The sequence below is a fragment of the Micromesistius poutassou genome (genome assembly GCF_964030765.1).
Source record: "Micromesistius poutassou genome assembly, chromosome: 14".
NCBI classification, from domain to species: Eukaryota; Metazoa; Chordata; class Actinopteri; order Gadiformes; family Gadidae; genus Micromesistius; species Micromesistius poutassou.
In genome coordinates, this window is record NC_140284.1 from 18,037,641 (window position 1) to 18,062,798 (window position 25,158).

Genomic DNA, 25,158 nt, shown 5'->3' on the forward strand with positions numbered 1-25,158 from the left:
TCTGTACCTGTTATGGAAGAGGGAGAGACGTCGGAATGCCCGTCGTTTATGGGTTAATAATATAATCTGGAGGCGCACACCGCTTTGTGCCGTATATATATATATATGTTTCTATTATATAGATATTTATATATATATATAGATAGAGCTCCGGGAGTCGCAAACGGCAACAATCACTTTCTCCTCCAAGCTGCGGTTCACTGCGGAGTGCAGGGCACGCTTGGCCCAGCCGGTTGAACGCTGATTGGCTGTTTTACGTGACTTCACCCACGTTACCCACAGGGAGTGAACGCTGATTGGCTGTCTCACGCGAATGTCGCGGAAAAGTTGAAATATTTCAACTTCAGCGAATTTGTCGCGCTGCAAATCCACGTGAACGAGCTCGCCGTTGACGTGGAAAAATGTCGCGCCGTCAATCAAATCTTGTAGCGGGTTTCGGCGACAAGAAAAATCGCCCGATACGCGTCTCTACGTTCACTTTGCATTGAAACGTGTCGCGGGGCGAAGTGCGGTGTGAACGCACAGTTAGGGCCGCCACTTACTTCACTCAGTTACGGGGGATGCACACACACACACTCCGGACGCCTGCCCCGCACGTACCCCGCCCTCGGCCGCTGGGTCCTTGAGTGAGCACAAAGGCAAGGTGCAAATAGTGACAGATATCGTGGGGGGGGGCCGTATACAACAAAATCCCCCTGACGTCCTGCGAGATGGATACGAGGAACATGAAGGAGCAGTGGTACACAATGGCAGGGAACTATGTGAGCTATTTTTTCCGCAATTACAGCCGTCTGTATGCGGTGTGGCGTCGCCACGGCACCGCGAAAAAAGCCTGCACGCCAGGATGGTGGCTGAGGAATTAGAGCCGTTTTTTAACCCAGAGCGAGGAAGAATGTTGGACGAGAAAATGGGGGACGAGCCATGATCCATGATATGTCAGAGCAAAATCGTTAATGTACGAAGAAAGGAGTGGGATGCAGCTGATGATGAGCTGGTGTTATTCCCCAAGCCTGGAAAGCCTGGCAGTTTTAAAGTATCTTATTCATCACCGGTCCAGCGAGACTCCTTTCCCAGGAAAGGTAATTCTGATAAAGGGTTAAAATAGTATAAAATAAAGGGCGCCACTGCAGAGAGGCCACTCAACACGACAAGCATGCAAAGGTTAAAGCACTGTAGTTCGCCCAGAACAGTGAGCCTGCTCGCGTGTGAAGAGCAGGAAAATGTCTTTGAGGGCTGAAGCTGCAGGTAGAGAAGCCACCGCTCCTTTCGGCCATCTCCGCAAAGTAGCTTGTGGTATTGCTGCGTCTGAGTCAGCCGAGGCTCTCTCAGTCAGCCCAGGCTGTCCCAGTTCCCCTCAAGAGCAGTAATCCCTTGTACAAACAGTGAAATGGTTGTACTAATAGCTAAGGGTGTCTTGCGTGTCTTATATGTTTTATGGAAATTTCCATCGCACTCCCTTTCAGCTGTGTGATTTTACAGGAGGCAAACCCTCCCGTTTGAATGTTACTTCAAAGGTGAGGCACAATTTAAACACAAGCAGGCGGTCGACGCTAACCACTTGATGCTAGCCGCTCGCTACCAACCACTCGATGCTAACCATTTGACGTTTGCTAGCGCGCGCCCCATTCCATTAGGGGTGATCTCGGGTGTTTGCATGCCCAGTATGCACCTGCCATCTGTTCATAGATATCAACAGTATGCAGATGTATGCAGTTGGCAGCCAGCTCATTACAATGGGCAGATATGTATGATGTTGATATATAGGCCCCATGGTTTTAATTTGTGTGCTGGAGAGTAGAAACTCAAGTGGGTGGCGTTCCTGAATGTTCCTGAGTGTCTTCTGTCCATGGTTTATCAATGGGTTGCATTAACCCTGAGAGACTCGTCCTCTTTCTGTTAATAGAATATCCCCCCGGTCGATGAATGGGCCTTGGAAATAGGGATTTATTAGTAGTTTGTATGTATGAAAGGTCTGCGTTTTTCGGTCTGGTACTGTCTAATTGTGGCAGGAAGGAAGATTTGTTGTTCTTAATAATAATAATAATAACCTTTTATTTATGTACCTACATTCACAGAGTGCTTTAATATAGATTAGGTATATAGATCACCATTGGTATGCTATCATACTCCCTCTCCTTCAGTCTATCATGTCCGCTGCAACACCCAGCTCTTACCCTCTCTCTCTCTCTCTCTCTCTCTCTCTGTGCTTTGTTTTCAATCCCTCTCTGTTACTACTTGTGTCACTGACTCTTTCCCTGGGTGCTTGCAACCTGTTTTTCTTTAACCCTTAAGCACACCTGAACCACATCGATTTGTTCGATCAATAACCAATCACCCAACCTTCTAACATACCAAGTCCCACAGCACACACACACACACACACGCGCACGCTTACAAGCGCACAGACACACACGCAAGCGCACAGACACACAAGGGCACACACACACTTATAGGTCTTTTATTAGCGCTCCATCATAGGAAGTGACATCACACTGACACCCTGGGACTCCGAACGGCGTGGAAGCGCTTAGCGATCCATCTAGCTCCACTTTCTGCCTCTTCATCACTACTTTGATCTGGACACGCTTCTACTTTTAGCACTCTTGGCTCACCATAGCTCATCGTGTGTATGGCCAGTATCAGTCAGCACCCAAGTACAATAGTCTTCTTCCATACAGCGATGTTTGGAGGACGATTCAAACGAGCTAAATGAATAGATGTACGTACATTTCTCATACCATCGAATCTGTGTTCCTCTTCTCTCCTCTCTCATCTTTCCCCACTTATCCTCCTCTCCCCTACCTCTCCTCTCCTATCCTCTCTTCCCTCTCTCCCCATCTCTCCTCCTCTCCTCTCCTCTCCTCACTCCCCTCTCCTACTCTCCTCTCCTCTCTTCCCTCTCTCCTCTCCCCTCTTCTCCCCTTTTCTCCTCTCCTCTTCTCTCCCATCCTCACTTCCCTCCTCCCCTCCCCTCCTCCCCTCCTCTCCTCTCTCCTCCTCTTCTATCCTCCCTCCCCTCCTCTCCCCTCCCCTCTCCTCCCCTCCCCTTCTCTCCCCTCTCCCCCCCTCCCCTCCCCTCCTCTCCTCTCCCCCCCTCCCCTCCCCTCCTCCTCTCCCCTCTCCTCCTCCTTCTATCCTCTCTCCTCCCCCTCCTGTCCTTGGCTTGTTTTAACAAGCAGTGATATTTCAGCTTGAATGAATCTGGGTGCCGTTGGCGGCGTTATTAATCACACACGTTGAGCAGCATGATTAGGGCTCGACATGTCAAGCGTTGTATTGAACGGAGCTCACATAAAAGTGATCAATGTGAAGGCGTCAACAACTCTTCTGTTACAGCATATATGGCACTCCTGCACCCACCTCCTCATCCTCATCACTTTACTCCACCCACCACCTCATCTTTTACATCCTTTTACTGCACCCACCACCTCATCTTTTACATCCTTTTACTGCACCCACCACCTCATCTTCTACATCCGCTATACACCCTTTTTTTCTACTTCTCCTCTGCTCCTGTTTTCCTCCTCTGCTGTCCCTCCTCCTCCAAGTCATTTTCATCATCTGCTCCCCCCACATCCTCCTCCTCCTCCTTCTCCTCCTCCTCCTCATGTCTACCTGAGAAGGTGTTTCAGGAGTGCAGTGGAGAGAGCACTGCTCGATATGATTGAAACACTTCGTTATTCTTATTCCAAATTGGGAGCTTAACAAGCAGAGCTGCAGGGGCTCCTTGATGACCTTGCTCTTACACTCACTCACGCTTTCTCTCATTTTTACTCTATTCCTCTCTTTCTCTCTCTTTTCTCTTTCTCTGTCACTCCTCTTTCCCTGATTCTCTCTCGCTCCCTTTTCTCTTCCTCTTTCTTTCCCCCCCGCTCTTCCTCTCTACCGCTTTTTATCTCTCTTTCTTGCACTTTCTCTCCATAGCTCATTGCTACGCTCTTTCTACCTTTCTTTCTCCCACTTCTATCTCTCTCTCTCTCTCTCTCTCTCTCTCTCTCTCTCTCTCTCTCTCTCACGCACTCTTCTCTCTCTCTGGTTGGCTGCCATGGCTCACACACTCGGGGAAAAGGCTGTTCATCGGAACAGACCAGTGTTTGTGTGCACTCACACGCACTATTGCGCAAATATAAATGCATACACACTTATGCTTGTATTTAAGAAGCCACGTCCCGATACAAAAGGATGGATATGTTAAATGGTTTCCTTTTCGGTCTTTGTTGCACACAGCATGGCTACATCTCCTCCTGTCTTATTCCTTTGTGTCTTTCGGCTCCTTACCTGGTGCTCCACTATTTAAAAATTGCATTTTGAGAGGCCCCTCACGTAATTTATGTGCTGGCACGCATCCCCGGGGACGCGGTAGTACTGGTAAACATAGCAGGCGGGAGGAGAGAGGTAATTGGCTTGCTTTCGCTTCACAGCAGGTCCACTGAAGTGCAAAGTTTACTCACAGTTCGCACACGTGTTATGTGTGACGTGGGAAATCTTAAGTATCCCTTGAGTCACTTAATTGACCTACTTAGCTTCAGTAAAATGTCAACTTTTTTTTGCGCATCTAGGGTTACAATATTAATATTATTCTGTACTTTGTGTTTATATTGTTTATTTTATTCAATTACTTTTTATTAAAATTAGTTTGTAGCTGTAGCTTGTGTTTTCATTGCATAGTTTGTAGCCAGAGCACAACCGATATATTGGTTTGCTGTTGTTATCGGCTGATATTGGCCTATCACAGAGATATTGGTATCTGTGTTTGCCGATATGAAAGCATTTGAAATGGTGTTGATTTATGTGTTGTTCTGAAGCATAGCTGGCGGGTGAACAGCAAATCCCATGTAGCTGCTGCAACACCAGAATACAAAATATATTAATACAGAATATTTGATATATCTAGATCTGTATTATTGGCCAATATATCGATATTGGCAATATCGGTTTTGGCACCGGCCCCTCTAATCAAGTATCGGTCGGGCTCTAGTTGTACTTTGTGGCGTAGTACACATAGTACTGCATTGCGTATGTTTTAGTGGCGTAGCTTGTGTTTGTAGCATAGCTTGAGTTTTCTGTGGTGTAGCGTATTATAACTAGCATAGCTTTTGGTTTTCTGTGGTGTACGCTTTGTTTAATAGCATAGCTTGTGTTTTTTGTAGCGGCTTGTGTTTGTCGTAGAATAGCTTGTATCATCGCAACCTATGCAGGCTCTCTTCCCATCATGCTCTCTGGCTTTAGTAGTCACTTGGGGACAGATAGGGGGGCATTTTACCACCTGCACCGGACAGACAGGTGGTGTAACAGATATATAAAAATACCCAGCTGAGGAGACCTGCTCTACCCAGACACCTATCTCTCTCCTGGGGCTAATTATCACTTATCACCCCCCGGCTGGGCCAGCTGCTTATCCAACAATCTGTACAGGCTGTCATAGAGCCTGTCAAGTAATGCATAAATCAGCAGCTCCAAAACCTTTTAGGCCTGTAACCCAATTTGTCATGTCTGCAAATGTTACCCCAACCTGCTTCTGCTTCCCCACACATAGTTGGAACCAGGAACGTGGGTGTCTCGCCAAATTCAATCCGCACCGCACTATGTACCGGATGTAGCCGATAATTCTGATGACGATTTCATAGTTTACTGATCACACAGAGACTATCTCCACAGACACACTGAGACAAACTCTGCCCGAAGGAGATAAAGATGAAGCAGACATGGAGACAGAAGGTCGCTCTCCTCTTTGGCCTCTCCAGAGGAGTCCGGCCCTGGGATAGGGACAGGACAGCCGTGGTCAACGATTTGGCTACTCACCGTTCATGCTTCTCGATGGCTCCAAGCCTGCGTTGTGATTGGTTCACAGTGGTTCATTGAACATCTCCCTGGCAGAGCTACAGTAGTATAAGGTGAAGCATTGGTTCTGGTCCAGTAGAGGATGTAGAAACACACCAGGATGGACTGGTTGTTTTATTTTAAAGGGACCACGTACAGTTTAATGCACCGTGCCAGATTATAGCTTTAAGCTCATTTGCATCCCTTGGCAGGTCAAAACAAAGTAAAGCACACAAGTGGGAGATGTGTGTTCTCACACAATGTGAGGTAGTTGGTATAGGTTGTAAAAAAAACTCAAACACAAATATTTTTATATTTTAAAGCATGTTTGTAACAAAATAACAAAACTGATTAAATCAATGTCGTACTCTTATTAATGTGGTAGTACTGTGGAAATACTGTAGTAATACGGTATGAACACGGTAGTATTGGAAGCCCTTGATGCCCCATCTCTTTTCCTAGCTGCTGTGTGGTCGCATGCTCAAGACTTTGATTTGCAATTACCTCAACATGAACACAGCCTCCTCCTTCTCTGCAATGCAGTGGTGCATCTTTGTTTCTGTGTGTGCAAGCAAATCATTAACTGTGCATGCTTGTGTACATGATTGTGTGTAAATGTGTGCACGTGTGTTGCGACCCTGACACGTGTGTGTCTCTGTGTGTGTGTGTGTGTGTGTGTACGTGCTGATGTGTACGTACCTATGTGTATTTGTGTGTGCGTACGTACCCATGTGTATATATGTGTGCGTACGTACCCATGTGTATATATGTGTGTGTACGTGCCCATGTGTATTTCTGTGTGCGTACGTGCCCATGTGTATATATGTGTGCGTACGTGCCCATGTGTATTTGTGTGTGCGTATGTGCCCATGTGTATATATGTGTGCGTACGTGCCCATGTGTATTTGTGTGTGCGTACGTGCCCATGTGTATTTGTGTGTGCGTACGTGCCCATGTGTATTTGTGTGTGCGTACGTGCCCATGTGTATTTGTGTGTGCGTACGTGCCCATGTGTATTTGTGTGTGCGTACGTGACTGTGTGAGTGTCGGGTTACTGAGCTGGTCGGCAGAGGTCGCAGAGCTAATGTGACGCTCCGGTCCCCCAGTGTTCAGCCCATGCAGCTGTGGTCAATATCATCACAGCAACCGTTTTGGAGATGAATGAAGAGACTCTTAAAGTAAAGAGGTACACAGGACACTTGCGTTAATAAGGCACACTTCTAGTTCCCAATACAGTGGCTGGATATGTGAATATAATATGTGTTTATGGCTGGCTTGGGTTCTATGTTATTTCACTCTGTCATACAAACAAGCCACCATCTTTTTGAGTTTACTTGCACATCTCTCTCCATCACACTCCCTCTCTCCCTGTCCTTCTCTCTTTCCGTCGCCCTCTCTCGCCCTCTCTCGCCCTCTCTCTCTCTCTCTCTCTCTCTCTCTCCCTCTCTCCCTCTCTCTCTCTCTCTCTCTCTCTCTCTCTCTCTCTTCCCCCTCCCCTCAGTCTTGACCGATACAAGAACGCCCCCCTAGGAGCGTTCTTAGTGAGTTAGTGGCCTAGCGAATGACTGGAGGTCGCCGTGTCAACGGAAGTGCGGAATACAAAAGGTTGCGGGGTCCCGCAAGTCGTGGCGGTTCACTCGTGGCGCCCGTTGACCTCGTCGTGACCCGTGAGGAAAGAGAAAGAGATGGATGGAGCGGGGGGCGTAATGGTTGTGAGGAGATGGAGGGTGTAGTGGGGAGGGTCGGCGGGGGGGTGGGGGGTGGGAGAAGGCCATCAGGATTTAACTGGTCACGAGTGGGTGTCAGCCAAAGAGCCTGTAACACGCCTCTACAGCAGAAGAGAGGATAAAGAGCAGGTTTCGGGGGGGGGGCTTATTCGTCAGGGAAACCCATTGCTTATACAGTTTAGCGTTTGATTGAATGTCCCTAACAAGATGAGAAGGTTGGAAGGGACTGGACTCTCTCTCTTTGGACCTGTTGTACAGATGTTTCCGAAATCAACGATGACTGGATGGTTGTCCCAAGATTTCAATCAATCTTTCAATCTTTATTCATGAAGCAAAAGAAAATAATTTGCGAAAAATAAGTAACACTGATGTATTTGAGAGGTACAATAAACTGAAGTAAATGAGGCTTTACATCAAGGCTTTAGTTGAGGTAATGGTAGCCTTTTATCAAAGCAGGTTGGCCGAAAATGGGATGACAGAGCTATCCTTCGTTATTCTTGTATTCCGATATTTTCGGAATACTTCGGTTGCACTTGACACCTGCCGTCCACTGTGAGAATCTCCAAGACTGACAGAGACAGACCTTGAGTTATCTGTAAACTTAATAGTTGTGATATTACAAATATTGTACCAATGTTGTAGGGTTCTCCCGAGGATTTCTTTTTCATGTGCGTGTTCATGTGGTGTTTTAATAATGAAAATATCTAGCTGCTATTTCCATGCAAAAACAAGGTTAAAGAGAGCAAAATGCTCGACCTTCTTTTAATAACCAGGTGCTAATCTAAAACATGAATAGAAATGGTAGTGATGTTTTTTCCTTTTGTGGCACTCTGTGCCCTTCAATAGTGCCTTTGTGCTTGCTCTTCAGCTATATTGGGAGGAGGCCTACTCTCATACTTTGGAAGCCATGCGTCCTTTGTAGTAGGCCCATTGAAGCTCTGCCATAACTGAGTCTTAATGACAGATGAGGCTCTGCATGCCGCTGTTCAGCCAGCGTTTCTACGTATTGTAGAATTTGCTTTTTGCGTTATTAACACTGTAGAAATGAAAAGGAAAAACCATCAATTGATTAAAAAAAACTGGTTCTGCCGCACCTGCCGAAGCGAATCGCAGTAAGATAAAACAATTTAAAGAAATACTATGATCAAACACATAATAATTTATAAAAACTGGGACGTTTTAATTTTACCTCTCTAAGGTGGACTTCATTTACTGTTTCTCATTTCAAGTTAACTGAAGCAATGTGCTTCTTTTCTCCCCGCCCCATTGAAGCCTAACTGAGAAAAACGGGTCTTATCAGGTTCAGTTACCATGACACGTGCCATGAAATTCCTTAATAAAGGAGATCTTTAATAAAGGAAAGAACAGACACGGTGGTCGAAAACGCTGTAACCGAAACCAAGAGTGTGGTGTCATGCGAGTGTGTGCGTACGCGCAGAACCGCTACCTACATCGTTATACAGTAGGTAGCACCTATAGACAGAACACCAGCTCCAATTAAGGCAGGGAGAAATGCAGTCTCTGAAATCATCTTTTTCTAAAATCAATCCAGAAAAAATTAAAATAAAAATCTGAAATTGAAATTATGGGGCAAGTCCTAATCCATACGGGTATGAAAGCGGAGTTTCATCGATCGACTCGACACAGAACAACAGTGTAGATTAACACATGCCCTTGGTGAGTCGGAGGAATTTCTCCCTATTAAAATCTCTCGGGTCACCATTACTCGCCGCAGCACGGACAGATCAGAGGAGTCTTCTCTACCGCAGATTAAACAAACCGCAGCCTTGGGAAAGGCCTTCAGGGGAGTTCACCTGCATTCTGTTCTGTATCTGCTGTCTCTATATATATACATATATATATATATATATATATATATGGGTTGAAGTTCAGTTTCACAGCTTAATGCTGTGGCAGATACGGCCACACAGGGCGGCACACAGCAGCCAAAACCCGTCTGTGTGTCATCCACCAGGCCTTGAGGATATTTATACAGACTAGGAGCCACACACACATATCCACCCTTGGTGAACAGACCGACTATCTCGGCATGTCTTCTCTCAAATCAGATTCATCGCTGGGTCGATCGACTGAATCATAATGGATTCCTCGTTGGGGTGAATTTCTTTCTCATAAAGACTTTTAATCTTTAATCTAGAAGTGCAAATATTAGGCGTCCTTAAAAGGGGTATTCAGTATACCAATAATCCTTTGGTTTTGGCTGGTGATAAAGTGGGCATCGGCCCACATCTTGGCTTCCCTGCTCGGCTGGCAATCATTCAGACTCATAAACCCCCATAACCAACACTCAGTTTGTGTACTCCCCGTTTCAGCTCTTTGGCCCGAACCATCGACCACCAGGACGTCTACTCATGCATTTTTATGATGAACATAATTCCTCCCTTGTTCCCAGTCCACCGTCGTTGCTGTTAAACAGACCAGGGCCACCAGATAGTGAACTGGTTAGGGTGTTAAGGTTCTGGTTTCGCCACCTACACGAAGGAAGCTTTGAGCAAGATGTGTGTCCTCTCTAACCCCCTGTTTCCCCCTCTGTTCCCCCGCTTTCCCTCCTGTGTGCAGGAGGACTTCCGGAACAAGGTGCAGGACTACATCAAGAACTATGCCAGATGATAGGAGCACACGGCTGCACGCCTACGACCCTCAGCCAATCAAACCGCTCCGCCGCGTCGCCACTCCTCCACCTGGCTCCGCCCACTTTCATAAATGGACCGACCCCCCTCCCCTAGCTCTTATCTTATTGACCAATCCCTCGCTGGTCCCGCCCATCGAAACCAACTCCACCAACCGGCAAACGTTGCTGGAATAAAAAAATATATGGATGTAAAAGAAATGTAAAAAAAAAAAAATCACCCCCAGAAAAAACACAGAAGATATCGGGGGGAAAAAACGCTTAGGTGGGTTGGAGGGGCCTAACCCAGACCCTGATGCCTGTCTGTGGCCCCCCTGTGGTGCGGGGCCCCTGCTCCCTGGGTCTTTTGGCGGCCCTCGAAGTGAGAGGGGGGGCTTCAGTCGTACTTATCTCCAAGTCCCTTCAAGACGGATCACTTTCTTTCCAGTAACCTGTGAAACAAAAGAAAGAATATATATTGTGTGTTTTCTGCTCCAGTGCCTGCCAAGTTTGTGTTGCTAAAGAGAAGTAGACCTAAAAGATCTAAAATATATAAACATGCCAGCATGCACACACATGCACACATACACACAATGTCCTGTACTGCAGTGGGTTTTCACACACACACACACACACACACACACACACACACACACACACACATATACACATACACACACACACACACACACACAAACTACATGGCGCACACCCACCCACACACATCCAGCAATACCCATGCACTTACATTGTGAAGCCTGGTGGCCTGCACCCATGTGACCAGACCTCTTTACCTCTGTCTGTGGTCCTCACACACACACACACACACACACACACACACACACACACACACACACACACACACACACACACACACACACACACACACACACACACACACACACACACACACACACACACACACACACACTGGGTAAGGTGATTACCGCGTGCACTCTGGGTCAGGCTCGCGCGTCACCTGTTGAATGTGTTGAGCTAATTTAAATCGTTGTGAAAGACAGAATCCGCCACGGCTGCATGGCAACCATCCACATGTGTTTGAATAATGCATGGGCAAGCTAAATGAAAAGGCAAAGAAAAGCGTTTCCTTAATCCCCGGAGCGCTTCAGTGTGGATTGGTCTGGATTAAAACATTGATGAATGAATGAGAAACCGTGCGTCACGCCTCTGTGGAACTCGCTGGTGTCCGCTCCTCCTCAGACCCTCGGAAGAAGTGGAGGAGGAGGAGGAGGAGGAGGAGGAGGAGGAGGAGGAGGGGGGTTTAGAGGTGACTACTCAATCAATGTGCTGTAGGGGTAGTGAGTCGCCGCGCTAAAATGACACATGGCTAAGGTCACGTGTTCAGTGTGTTAGCTGGGAGCTGATTGAGTGTGCGTGCGTGTGTGTGTGTGTGTGTGTGTGTGTTTTGACTTTCCACTCCCGCTAATTGCTCTCATCGTGTGTACGTCAACCCCACATGTAACGAGTTTCCTTTTGGATATTCAGCTCTGTGCATGTGAAAAGTTAACAAGGTGAGTGGACTGTCATGAGCTCCTTCTGCTAATGGCAGAGGTGTGTGTGTGTGCGTGTGTGTGTGTGTGTGTGTGTGTGTGTGTGTGTGTGTGTGTGTGTGTGTGTGTGTGTGTGTGTGTGTGTGTGTGTGTGTGTGTGTGTGTGTGTGTGTGTGTGTGTGTGTGTGTGTGTGTCTATATGTGTGCAGAGCCAGGCATTACGTTTTGAGCATGTGCATATACAGTAGGCTACAGTATCTGTGTGTGTGTGTGTGTGTGTGTGTGTGTGTAAACCGTGTGTAGCATGAATAAGATCAAACAATGATCAATTGTATCCTTCACCACTGATCGATCTGCATACAAAATCAAACCATACGATTACGTGGAGGTAATTCAAAAGCTTCATGTGGCTAAATGAATAAATCATGAGGAAACAAACGATACAGAAAAAGCTCATCTCTTATACTTCGTAGCTTTGAATTGTGCGGGATGTGTGTGAGTTGTGTGTTTGTGTGTGTGAGAGAGTAAACTGAGTGTGTGTGTGTGTGTGTGTGTACATGATATGTCTGTACACATCTAGGCAATTGCTTGTATAAAGACAAACACATTGAGAGATTTTGCAAGGCGGCCTGCCCCATTTACTGGCAATGTCCCCAGAACACACACACACACACGTGCACACTCAGAGGAACAATGTGTTGAACCCCTACCTCTCACTGTTGCAGTGTAAGAGGGAAATAACACAATTGCAGGAAACTGCCAAACCCCCCGCTGGTATGCGGATTTCAGACCCATCCAAGGAAGATGACTCCCAACAGTAAAGCCTGTGACTGCAACTTTATCACCACAGATCTAATAACACCCACTGTTTGCTGGGGTCAACACACACGATGGACGCTAGGTCGGGCATTCAGAATAAAGCCAGCCAACAGATGGAAGGTCAACGTCTTAATCCTCAGACCACCGTGACGTGTTCAGGTTGAGAACTGTCGAGTTTAGATTCTGTTGGTTTTAGAACGTCAAAACAAAGCTGTATTCTGATTGGTTGGTACTTCGGCAGATCGGCGTCAAACAAAGTTGTTTGAACCTTGAGTGCAGTGGCATGGCAACGATAAGTTAGCGTCAACACTAAGTTGGGCGCGAACACTGAACTCTCCATATGAATACATTGGCAACACCGATGCTGAATGACCATGTGCTGACCACTTCAGAGTGCAGGAGTCTACGAAAGCACTTGAAGAAATGAAATCAACGTCAACCAAACTCCCACGACAGAATGGGGCATACAGTATACATTTAGATGGCACCTATTTTACCAACTGCTGCCATTTTAATCTGCATTGGTGCATTGCTGCATTGGATTACAAGTGGTGAGTGTCCACCCAGACGTATGATGGCTGATACAGACCACTGTAGGCTCGTAGGTTGATCTATATCTATTCAACATCACAGCTGGTGGTAAAATAGGGGTCCTTTGAGATGTAAGTCCTAGCCAGCAGGATCGCGAGATGTGTTCCGCTGCATTACCATATCCTCCTTCTTCTCAAATAGCCAACCTTGTCTTTCTGAGATTGTATATCCATTTTTTTTTTAAGATATATTAAAGAACATGTACAACAACAAAAAAAGGAAAAGCCTTTTTGGGTGGTGTGTTTTCATTGGATGGAAAGTGTCTGTGGACATAACAAGACAACCAATCACAGGCTGACGGTTGGTGACACGCACGTTCTGGCGGAGCTCTTTGTTGACCTGACCGGGTCTCCTGCAGCCATCCTGCAGCCGTGGAATAAAAGACCGTCTGCAACCAACAGACTAAAGATGGGCGACGAGAGTGCAGAAGGTATACCTGAAAATAACCGACTCATCGGTTGAGAAAGACTTGTACACCTGTAGTACTTGTAACTAACGGCTGTCAATCTTCTCAATCTCTATCTGACTTGCACATGCCCTGTGGCCATGCAGTTGCTACAGCAGCATATTGTGGAGCCCTGACACCTGCCAGCTAGCACCTGCTAATAAGGAGGGTGTCTGTGCACCGGGAGGGGGTAAAGTGACTCTCGGGCGTCCTCGGTCGAGCTCTCTACAACCCCCTCCAGTCTCAAGTAATTGAGCAGTTTGGACAAGAATAAAATGGCATTTTTCTTTCATATAGCAATCAAACACTAGATCTTCCACAGACCGATCTCACCTAGGTATCACATCCGTATAGAAAATACGGGAGGTGCACCTTTTCTATATCATATAGCCTAGAGAACAGGTGAAGACTGGAAAGACTTCTAATCTTTACCTTCTGCAATAGGTCTTGTGTTTTAAAACTGTTTTACATGAAACCATGAGAGAGTCAACCAAGAAGCAGGATAGGTTGGACGCTGGTTGTTGGGGTGTGCTGCGAGAGCCCGCGGATGACTGATGGAACGTTGTGTCTCGTGTGGTCTCTGTGGTCTGTTCCAAAGCAATGGAGTCCGAGAACTGCGCCTTGATTTGAATCTCCTTCCACATCTCGGCTCCACAGCTCCTGCTCCCTGGTCCGGAGCTCCTGGTTCCTGGTCCGGAGCTCCTGGTTCCTGGTCCGGAGCTCCTGGTTCCTGGCCGCCTTGCGGCGGCCTTCATTCTCCTGGCAGTACACCATACACACAGTCAGGCTGACTGTGTGTATGGTGTACTGCCAGGAGAATGGAGGAGCGTTGTGATGCAGCAGCCATCCAGAACTCCTGTCCAGTATTCACCGATGACACACAGTCTCTCCCCGGTGGGGACACTTTGCTCCAGATACGAGGGGGGTGTGTGGGGGGGGGGGGGGGGGGGTCACCACCAGGGGAGAGCAGACCGTAGGAATGTCTGATTAAGAGATGGTGCTGAAATGGAGCAATGCCGTTGGAGCTTTCTCCCAACCTGTCTGAGTCACGTGTATAAATTAATGTAATCCGATGTTACGGATCTGACACACATTTTGGTGTGCAGAATTATTTTTTGTTGTGCAATTGTATTTGTTTATGCTGTGTTTATTCTCATTTGACAATGAAACTGCGACACATCATACAACAGGCAACAACAGACAAATCCTACCAAAATCACGAGACACAAAAGACAACAAATGTGCAGACTTGAACATCTTCCCGGGGACCTTATTGCCAGAGAGCTATTTCCGCTGTCCTCGGTTCAACCCCAACGAAGCTGGCAATCGACGCTCAGGCGTTAAAACTTATATATACCCTGCGGCTGTACATTGATGCGCTGATCGCCTCGTAATTCATTGCCTTTATACGTCACACCACTGACCTGGTTAGACTGCCCACGGTTTGTCTTGACACATTCATTAGTCTTACTCCAGTTTCAACCGTGCTCAAGTCAAAATAGATTTTAGGAATTGATTGGGTACACCCGGCGGGGGGTGGGGGGGAACCGTCTAATCACACACATCCTGTGATTTAGAAAATATGTAAAATAGTGGGCAGAAATGTACCATGTTTACGCCTTCACTGTGAGTTGAAATTCAACTGAAGAAGACTCAGAGAGACGGCTAATTTTTTTATTTGCTGTTGTTGATCAGATGAATTATATAAAATACACGCCCCGCAGAAAACCCCCGTGGACAGAGTAATCCGATAGAAGAAAACAGGATGCTATTAGTAGAAACATGGAAAATAATGCATCAAATGATTGGAGCGAGCACTCAGGAGATTAATGAGAAGGCAAGCAGCTTTCCTTGTAGAGATATTTGTCCCCTCTCACTTGCCCTCTGCCAGAGCTGAGAGCAAACTGTGTTTAGTGTGTGTCGAGGGAGAGTATCTTATCTCTCTCCCTCTCTCTGTCACACTCACGCTGTATCACCCTCTCTCCCCCCCCCCCCACCCCAAACTCTGTCTGTGCCTTGATCTAACAGAACACACGCTGATCTTATTTTTCCTGTGTGTTTTGGTTGTCAACAAAACCACAGGCTTTTTCATCCCATTGCAGCATCTTGTGGAGAAGGTTATCAGAGAGCTGGATCTGTGACACTGTTTACACACTGTATAGACCAGGCATCTTTATAAACCGGGTTTATCCATACATCTGGATTATAAAGACAGCTGCTTTCACTAGTTTACCTAGTGTACTCCTAAATATAAAGGTAATGAGTGGTGGAGTCAAATTAAAAAATTGGACTACAAAGACACGGTTTGGTTGCCTATCCTTCAACTCTTAAATTAAAATGAGTGGAAAATACTTTAATTACAGATCCACGGATAACAGTTGATTTCCTTATTTTAAGACTCATTGGATGTTTTACAAAGATAAAAAGTTAATGAATAAAAACAACAGAAGCTGTCTGATACTAACAACCACCACCATTTATAATGCCACCCACACGTTTCCAAGGTAACAACTAATGAATATGCATATACCTCTTCTACCGCCTCCATGAATGAAGGAAAATAATTACTTTTTTTTTTACTTTTATTGGATTAAACTAATTAATATTTCATGATTTACCAACTTCTTAATCTGACGAAGTTGACAACATGACAACTTGTTATTACTACTTCACTTATCAGGACTTAAAGCAGTTGTCACATTGGTAACTCACATCCACACGCACACACACACACACACACGCACACGCACACACACACGTAAACACACAAAAACACATACACACACAAACACACAAACGCACGCACACACACACACACACACACACACAAACACATACATACGTACACACAGAGACACACACACACACACACACACACACACACACACACACACACACACACACACACAGAAACACACACACATTGAATAGTCTTCTATGTTGAAGATTTCAAGGGAAGTTTATTTATCTAGCCCTGAAGTAACAGTCTCACAAGGCCTCACGCGTCTGTCTGGGTTAAAGGGCTTCTGACCGACCGACAAGGTACCCAGTCAGCCATATGGGTCTCATATGGGGAAAAACAGGGTCAGAGGTCAGGAAGCCAGGGGGCAAGAAACCGGAGCGCCGCCCTGCAGACAAGCCCACTCACATTCTGTAAATGACAGTGTGTGAAGAATTGGAAAGATGTATTTTAAAATGATTAAAAATATACAGTAGCAGCCGATGTTCAGGGTCATCCGACATTTCCTTGCGATTTTTTTTTGCGCGCATTGTGTGCACCCCAAACCTGTTGCAACCCGTTAAACGTTTGTGTCGCCCCGGGCGATGCAAAACATTTAGTGCACGAAGGAGAGGGAGCGGGAGAGTGCTCTCGTAAGCCTACTACTCAGACTCTCTGTGACATCATTTTAGAGAGAGGAGAAGAGAAGGTGAGAGCCGTGTTATGTAGGTTGTCGTATGGCGTTTGTCGCGTGTGCGGCGGTTGTGCGTAGCGTCCGTGTGGGATGCGGCCGTGAAAGTGCGTCTCTTCTTGTCGCTGCTTATCCGTGCGTGTGCGCGCCATTGGTAGCTGTCAACATTTTTTTTTTTTCTTCCAATTTTTCTCACACCGACTCTTCTGCTCACCCCTTGAGTTTGCGTGTCTAAAGTGAGTTGGTTTCTTTTCTTGTGCCGTCTCTGAGGCTGCCCACGCACGCTCTGCTCGTGGAAGACACTGCATTCTGTGAGGAGCTTATGCATATTAGGAGGCAGACGACGGCGATGCATTTTGCCACATCGGGTAAAAACAAAGCGAGGGAAAAGTGGCGCAGAAACCATAAAGACGTGATTCAGAAACGGACGGTGAAGCAAACTCGACTCATGATGAGAAAGAAGAGGAAAGAGCGTTCATGGCCAATGGCGTTACGACACCTATCAGGCTCAGTTATGACTTCATGTAAAGTCATAATAGCACAGTTTTGAGTTTGAATAAGAAAACTGTGTGTGTGTCAGTGTGTCTTGTACAGTAGTCCTGTGTGCCTGTATGTGGCCCGTGTTCATATAATAGTTAAATTGATCATGTTTACAATACAAATGTACAAATGTACATACATAAGTGATACACTGTTTCTTGTATTTTTGATATTTCTTGCTATACCTGCAATTCATCAGTTCTCAACAGTAACTAACGGCAACCAAATTACATAATAACTGAATTCAGACGGAATTACCTATTACCGTCCAAACCAAGGCCTCTGTGTGTGTGTGTGTGTGTGTGTGTGTGTGTGTGTGTGTGTGTGTGTGTGTGTGAACAACAAACCCTTTTACAGTGTCAGACCTGATTCACTTCAAACCAACAAATCAACAAGCATTGTTCGTTGAACAAGCAAGAAATGTCCATGAAAGTTACTTTCCGTAAAGTCTTGGTCACATAACTGAAGGCTTGAGGCTCTCTTCAGAGATAAACCAGAGTAGGGTCAGGCGGAGCATGGCTGTGTATGCATGAAAAAGTGTTGCCGCATGTATAGCCCCATTTATCTTATGCATTTTGCGCCCACACACACATGTTCTGTCCATAATTTGTGGGTTTGAACTTGAGGAAGGGGCTCATACTAGACATCTCAGATGGATATCTGGCCAACAGCAAAGTACAAGATACACAGGGGCAGCTTGGCCACGCCACCAGGGAACTCTGCTAAACAGCCCTATCTTAAGACTCTCTCTCTCTCTCTCTCTCTCTCTCTCTCTCTCTCTCTCTCTCTCTCTCTCTCTCGCTCTCTCTCTCTCTCTCTCTCTCTCTCTCTCTCTCTCTCTCTCCCCATCATTCGTTGGCTGTCGCTTGGCAGTGCGCTGCATTCAGAGTCCACTGGGAAATTCCTGAACAAGGCCCAAAATATACCGGCGCCGCATAGGAACAGAGGTCAAATTAAATTTGGACGTGCATAATTGGATGCTTGGAAATAGGATATGCATTAATGTCAACAAGCGACATCTGCGGAAGGCATTAGGGGGTCTCATCGCCGGCAGGACGACAGCAAAAGACTTGAGGATAGGAGCTGGTGGGAGGAAGTGGAACGGACTGTGTTAACAGGATCTGGGATTTATTACAGCTGCGCCGTGTAACACAGACACCTATTGACAAAGGTCTCCCATCAGCGGCTATGATCACAGTCATAATATTATAGCTGGACGTGCTCATCCATCAAGTTCAACCCTTATTTTCAGGTCCTCTGCGTTAGGCGCTGGTGGATCACTTTCCCTCCAAAGCATTCGGTTTGGTAATTAAGTATCAGAAATGAAACGTTAATGAAAAGTGTTAACATGGTTTTTACTCATGGTATTTCCTACATACTGTATATACATTCAGTCACTACTTCCTAAGGGACGTTTCCAGAGGGATTCCATTGGAGACAGAAATAGCAGCAGGCGACAAAGATGATATGGGAGGAGGGGGGAGAACAGGGGGGACGGGGGGGGAGGCTGAAAAACAGCCAGGGCTGCATCACTCCTCCTGGGTGCTTGTGGCTGAACCTTCCCCCCTGTTCTGGAGGTTGTGCCCAGAGAGATGATGGTTATATGACGGAACGTTCTTCATCCCGGAATGAGATTTCAATGTCCTTCTGCAGCCCTGGGCTTACAGATGAAGATTGAGTGAATAACATGAAATATTGGCTGCGTTCCAATAGTCACTCTGAAGGCGTGGCTCTCGCTCTGCCTTGTTTGTCTTGGTACCGCAGATACAGAGCTTTTTCAGACTACATCATTAGACAACCAATTAAAGTCGCAATGTGTAACCTTTCTACCAGTGGGTAGCATTTAATTACATGGACATATCTGTAGTCAATGTTGATGTTTACAACTACTTACTTTTGTTTACAAGAACTTTACTATTGACCCAAAAAGTCCTCAAACCCCCCCCCCCCCCCCCCCCCAACTAACATCAACCAGCCGAGCTACGCTAGTTTGCGTTACAGTTGCACAGCCAGTTAGCGCCAGTTAGAGTGGGCAGGACACTGCTACTCTGAAGATCCACTGCCAACTAAATTGGAGGCGCTGAATCGTACACATTTGGACTTCAAGCAGGTCAGATGGTTGTGTTTATCCCACATCGTCGCCTCTACTTGTGCCATTTTGAACATGGCGGTTATTTGTTGACCTGTTGACGTGATCCCCACACCCTGAACATATCTTCATGCTTCATCATTTACCTGTTAATGATTGGATGCCTCAAATGCATCTGCTAGATGTACGTCGAGGGGAACGAAGAAATGCTAGCCTTCTGGTGTCATAGGGACCATAATGAGGAGCGTTAATTGAGTGTATTTGCTCTGGAAATGGAACCTGCATATTGTTGAGCTGAGATCAGTTTATTCAGCTGTTCTGCCGAACCAAACGCTCGTTAAGAGCCTGAATACAATCAGGTTAAATGACGAGTGAAAAGACTACTAATCAGTGGAATATGCCTTCATAAACAAGAGGGTTTCGTCATGGACAATTCTGCAGGAGAAACTAAATAATCAATCTAAATTGTGTTTGATTTGATTGAAGTTTTATTTGGTTTGCACAAAAATCCAAAAAGAAGTTCATTACAAATATATATACAATCAATCACATGTTGCACATCATGCCAAATACAAATGAAAAAGGACATGCTACAATACACTATTTACAACAGAAAAAAAGTGTTTTTTATTCTACAGAGGATATTGCAGCAGACCCTTGGTGGCTATGATATCAGAGCTTAACATGACAGGAGTCTGCATCAACAGTGCTGATCCTTATAGATGTGTGTGTGTGTGTGTGTGTGTGTGTGCGTGCGTGCGTGCGTGCGTGCGTGCGTGCGTGCGTGCGTGTGTGCCTGCGTGCGTGTGTGTGTGTGTATCCCTGTGAGGTTAGTGCCATCTCGGGTGCTAGTGCTTTTGGATCTGTAGTCATTCTCCCTGCGGTCGGATATCTAGCTGCTTTCTGGAGAGTGAGAGAGGGACAGAGATAGAGGCAGACAGAGCAAAAGGAGAGAGAGAGACTGAGAGGGAGAGATAATCTAGGCTTCTGCTAATTGCCACAAATAGAAGAATATTGCCATAAGGATCAACATACTTAATAAACCCACTGACAGCAAATTGAACACACATACAGCCAGGGAATATTTAATTTAAAAAATTTGACATTTTAGAAGTTTTGACAGCCCGTCCTCCCCAACCTTTCCGTTCTACAGCATTTGATATTAACGTATTTTACAACTGATAAAATCTTAACGGCATAAACTCACTCTAGACACTCACAAGCATCAAGATTGATACAAACTAGACCTTTCTGGTGTCACCTGGTAAACTCTGGATCCCTGACCGGAACTTTCTGAGCTCATCGTGAATGCTTTAAACGCAAAAAGTGTCTCTGAGAAACCACCACCATCCGACCTGTTCCCTACAAGACGGTACTAACTACTAACTACTGCTTTCTGAAAGACGGGCCGGGGTTTTAAATGACCCAAAGTGGACTAGACCTGATTCTAGCTGACAGCCTCTCCCTACACGTGGCAAAGGGAAGAATTGTCTCGAAAAAACATTGTTCAGAGGGTTAGATCTACAGCAAGGGGCTATGGCATATACCATGATTTCCCATCTGGGATTGAAAAAGGGCTATCTTATCTTCCACAGACACATGTGCTGTGTGTTTGTGATGATGAACAATCCCCACAGCTTATCATCTGTCCTTGAGATGTATAATAATATAGTATATGGGTCAGCTTAGCTCTGGAGGGAGAGCTGGTGAGTGGGTGAACTAGTAACCGGAAGGTTCGATCCCCGGCTCCTCCTAGCTTACTGTTGAGGTATCCCTGAGCAAGGCATCTAACCCTAACTGCACCCGACGAACTGGCTGTCGCCCTGCATGGTTGACTCCGCCGTCGGCGTGTGTAAATATTTTTATCAACTGTTGTAAGTCGCTTTGGATAAATGTAAATGTATGTGACATTTACCCAACAAGATATGGCAGGTGTGTAGTGGATACATCTCTCTCCCTCTCAAATTTGTATATTTTAATTCTATTGAGTTAAGTCTATAAAATAGAATCTATGCAGTCTAGTATTTCTGGTGCATTGCATTACCACTGCTGATTCCCTGAGGCGTTGATGCTTTGCCCGATGAGTCATGGCTATAATTTATACCCCGAGGTCTGTCTCTTCTTGGAAGATTTAATTCAACCAAATCTTTAATAAGCCCCAGACGGAGGCCCTTTCCATAGCTGCAGAGTAAACATAAATAAACATAAACAACACTTTTTCTCAATTAATGTAAATCTATCTTGTTTTGACATTTTTTTCATGGTTTTGGAGAGAGTGTTTTTTGAGGTAACATATTTTATTTATTTATTAGACCTTTTAGAGATAAGAGATTTTGGAGATAAGGGCATAATTCATGGATCGACACCTGGTCAGGTGTTACCAAAACAATTAACATCGACATGGATCTGGCTGCTTCATTAGCGCCATTGTTTTGACACATTTAAAACAGAATGCACACTAATTGAGTGTTGCAAGCTCCGCCTGCATTAACACTCACACATCACTCTCACTAACTGGTCATATGGAAACAATAGCAAATGCAATATTTTGTACTTTTTAAAGAACACATTTGTTTATTTCCTCAAGATGTGGACGCTCATTGATGGGCCCTGATTTAAGCACCAGGTGTGATGCTGAAGAGCCATTACAAAGCGCCTCAAAATCAACCCTCTGGCTACGTCACACGTGGGAATGTCCACCCGGATATATGATGGGTAGATCCTCTTTGCTGCCCACCCAGTGGATTATACCAACGTGTAGGCGGCTCTATCCATCATACATCTGGGTGGACACTGATTTTGAAGGCTTGTAGTGGATAATAAACATCACACACACAGACAAGCACATGTTTTATGAATCACCTCATGAGCTTTTGCTCTGTAAAAGATGCTCTACTACTCCAGTGGGGTCAAAGGTTGCAGTGCAACTTGAAAGCCGTCTGTTGATTAGCTGGAAGATGCTGATTTGTTGTGATAGCGTATAGCAGGGCCTTGTGTTGGATACGTTATCACCGTCTCCTCGCCTGATGGACTCCGAAGACACCCTGTAGGTGTTCTCTGTTCAAATGAAGGTCAAATACACCATACCCAGGTATCTTATCGAGGACCTTTTCAGTATACCCATGCCTCAGATTCAGATACACATTCATCATAGTTGTTTTGACACTGTATTTATGCTGTTTTCATCATAATTGGATTTGACGAAATGGTGCTGTCCTTGAAAATCCATAGTTTGTCCATTTTATGCAACAAAGTATGATTTGTAAGCCACATTTGGATTGGTTTTGGCCCTTATACTGAGAACTATTAAACAGCTTAATCAGCCATCCCTCTGAAGTTTTAATCAATAGACAACAGAACGTGGGAAGTGCAAGACGAAAGCAGAATTGATTTGGGACAACGACACCTGGCAAGGCTGCCAGATTCTGTGTTCTGAATTCTCTTGAGTTGAAAGACAACGCGGTGACGATAATTAGAACTTTCTCTTTTGACTGCAGGGGACATAATAAATAATACAGGATCTTTGTTGTGTTGTTTGAATGTTATTCTTCATATTTCTTATTCAGCACAGTAACTGACTCACCTGAAGGAATAGCAATTTACTTAATGCATTAAAAAGTTATATAAAAAGCTGACCTAGTGGTCTATTCACGGATTTGTCCATCCATATCTGATACTCTGTTTGAGTATCTGTAAAGGGCATCATGTACATGAATCCAACAAGTTTATTATGATTCATGAAAACATCTTTCAAAACCAACAAACAAAAAATTACATTTCCATCCTGCTTTAGCTACAGCTCAACTATCAGCATTGATTATAACATACACATGTTACATATACTGTAACATTAGCGGTTATTTCTGTAGATCAAACTGCAGAAACCTTTAATCTGGAGACATTTTCGTTTATTTAACACAAGGTTGAAGTCCATGCACTGAACTGTGGCATTTTAAGTGTCTGTTTTCTTTTCCTAGTCCATTGTCCATATGTAATATTTTTCTGCATGGATATCAGACGGTTTTCCATTGATAGAAGTTTCAGCGTCTTCTTTCAAAGCAGATGAAACGTTGCCTTTGCTCCTCTGCCAAGCTGATTCCAATAGTTATCCTCTGCTCCGGGGTTTCTGATAAAAGTCTGTGACATTGAAGCTGACGCTTCAATGCCAATTCTGGACAGACCTGTTTTTTTAATTACTTGCAAAATATTGTTAAAAATAGTCACACACTTCTAGATTAAGCACAGTTCCGATGCCACGTGATGAGTAGAAGAAGCCACAGAAGACACCGTCTCAAAACAAATCGCTGGAGCGCGGTAGCGCCCATCCCCATTTCTAACATTGTCACAGGAGGGTTTGGCTGGGATAACTTAAAGGATGGGCACGAGTTGTAACTCATTCCAATTAGATATATTAGTTAAGACATTGAATCAGTTTATTCCTGGTACTCAATTAGAAATACAATTATAATAATAATAATAATAATAATAATAATAATAAGGACAGAAAGACAGCTGATAACCATAAAATATTGTAGTGAATGGTGAACCATATTTATGCCAGGACAATGTTTCCTGTATGCTGTATTCTTTGAGCTTTAAACATTAAATTACATAATCAAATGTAAACATCCTTACAATCATGTTTAAATTGGTGGTGTTGGACTGCAAAAAAAAAAAAAAGTATATAAACACGGCAGGTTTTGCTCTTTTCAGGCGTACACCATTCCACTGTTGGAACGGTATACGCCTGGAACCGGAATACGTTCAGAGCGGAAATCCAAAACCCATTAAGCAAAAAAAAAACTTCCTACTGAGGTCTGAGCAGTAGGTAGTAACATGGCATTGTGTGGGACTAAGAGATGCAATGGTACAACTTTGGTCTTGGAAAGGAAAAATAAAAACAAACAAGATCGCCAGCCTGGGTGACGGAAAGTATCAGCCCTATGTCATTAAACAGGGCGTGGCTGTTCCTCTCTCTCTTGCACTTTCTAATCAAATCCTCCTCCTGTTCCAGCACCTTCATTCAATTCCCACTACCCCCTTACACCCTTCTTTCATGGTCCACCTAGACCATCCCTTCACTGCGTTTACTCCTCCACACCACCAGGGCGGTGATGAGCAGGGTGACCATCACTGGGACCATGATGAAGGGTCCCAGGATGCGGTTGGGAGGGTCCTTGAGCGTGCGTCCCGACAGGGCGCAGTCCTGGAAGTAGTGTCTGTGGACCCTGATGAAGAAGTCGTCCACCAGCCGGTTGGGCCACACACAGTCCATCTTCAGTGCCACCAAGAAGGTGCAGTTGGTCAACTCACTGTACGCCCTGGAGGAGACAGGATAAGATACGATAATAAAGTTTTAATCCCTGAAGGCATGTTACAGCAGCAAAAAAGGACAAAAAGACAAAAGAAGATACATGTAAGAATAACATAGTCATGCTTGTTTTACTTTGTATGATTGTTTTGCAATTTTCACTGCCTTCCTCAGAACGCAATAAGTGCAACTTTGAGAGCAAAACTAAACTAATTATAACAACAGCATTTGGCATTGTTTGTGTCAGATAGGAACAGGGACCAGGT

At 45.2% G+C, this 25,158-nt stretch overlaps 2 protein-coding genes across 2 annotated transcripts in view; one reads left to right on the forward strand and one right to left on the reverse strand.

Annotated features, from left to right (window-relative positions):
• The window catches only part of ube2f (ubiquitin-conjugating enzyme E2F (putative)), a 43,200-nt gene extending 29,913 nt beyond the window's left edge, over positions 1-13,287 (forward strand). The window contains exon 10 of the mRNA XM_084478036.1: positions 10,128-13,287. Coding sequence (XP_084334162.1) covers positions 10,128-10,178 — 51 coding nt within the window. The 3' untranslated portion in view covers positions 10,179-13,287. The remainder of the gene's footprint in view (positions 1-10,127) is intronic.
• A 10,958-nt stretch (positions 13,288-24,245) lies between these two features.
• ramp1 (receptor activity modifying protein 1) overlaps positions 24,246-25,158 on the reverse strand; it is a 30,018-nt gene continuing 29,105 nt past the window's right edge. The window contains exon 3 of the mRNA XM_084478370.1: positions 24,246-24,902. Coding sequence (XP_084334496.1) covers positions 24,647-24,902 — 256 coding nt within the window. The 3' untranslated portion in view covers positions 24,246-24,646. The remainder of the gene's footprint in view (positions 24,903-25,158) is intronic.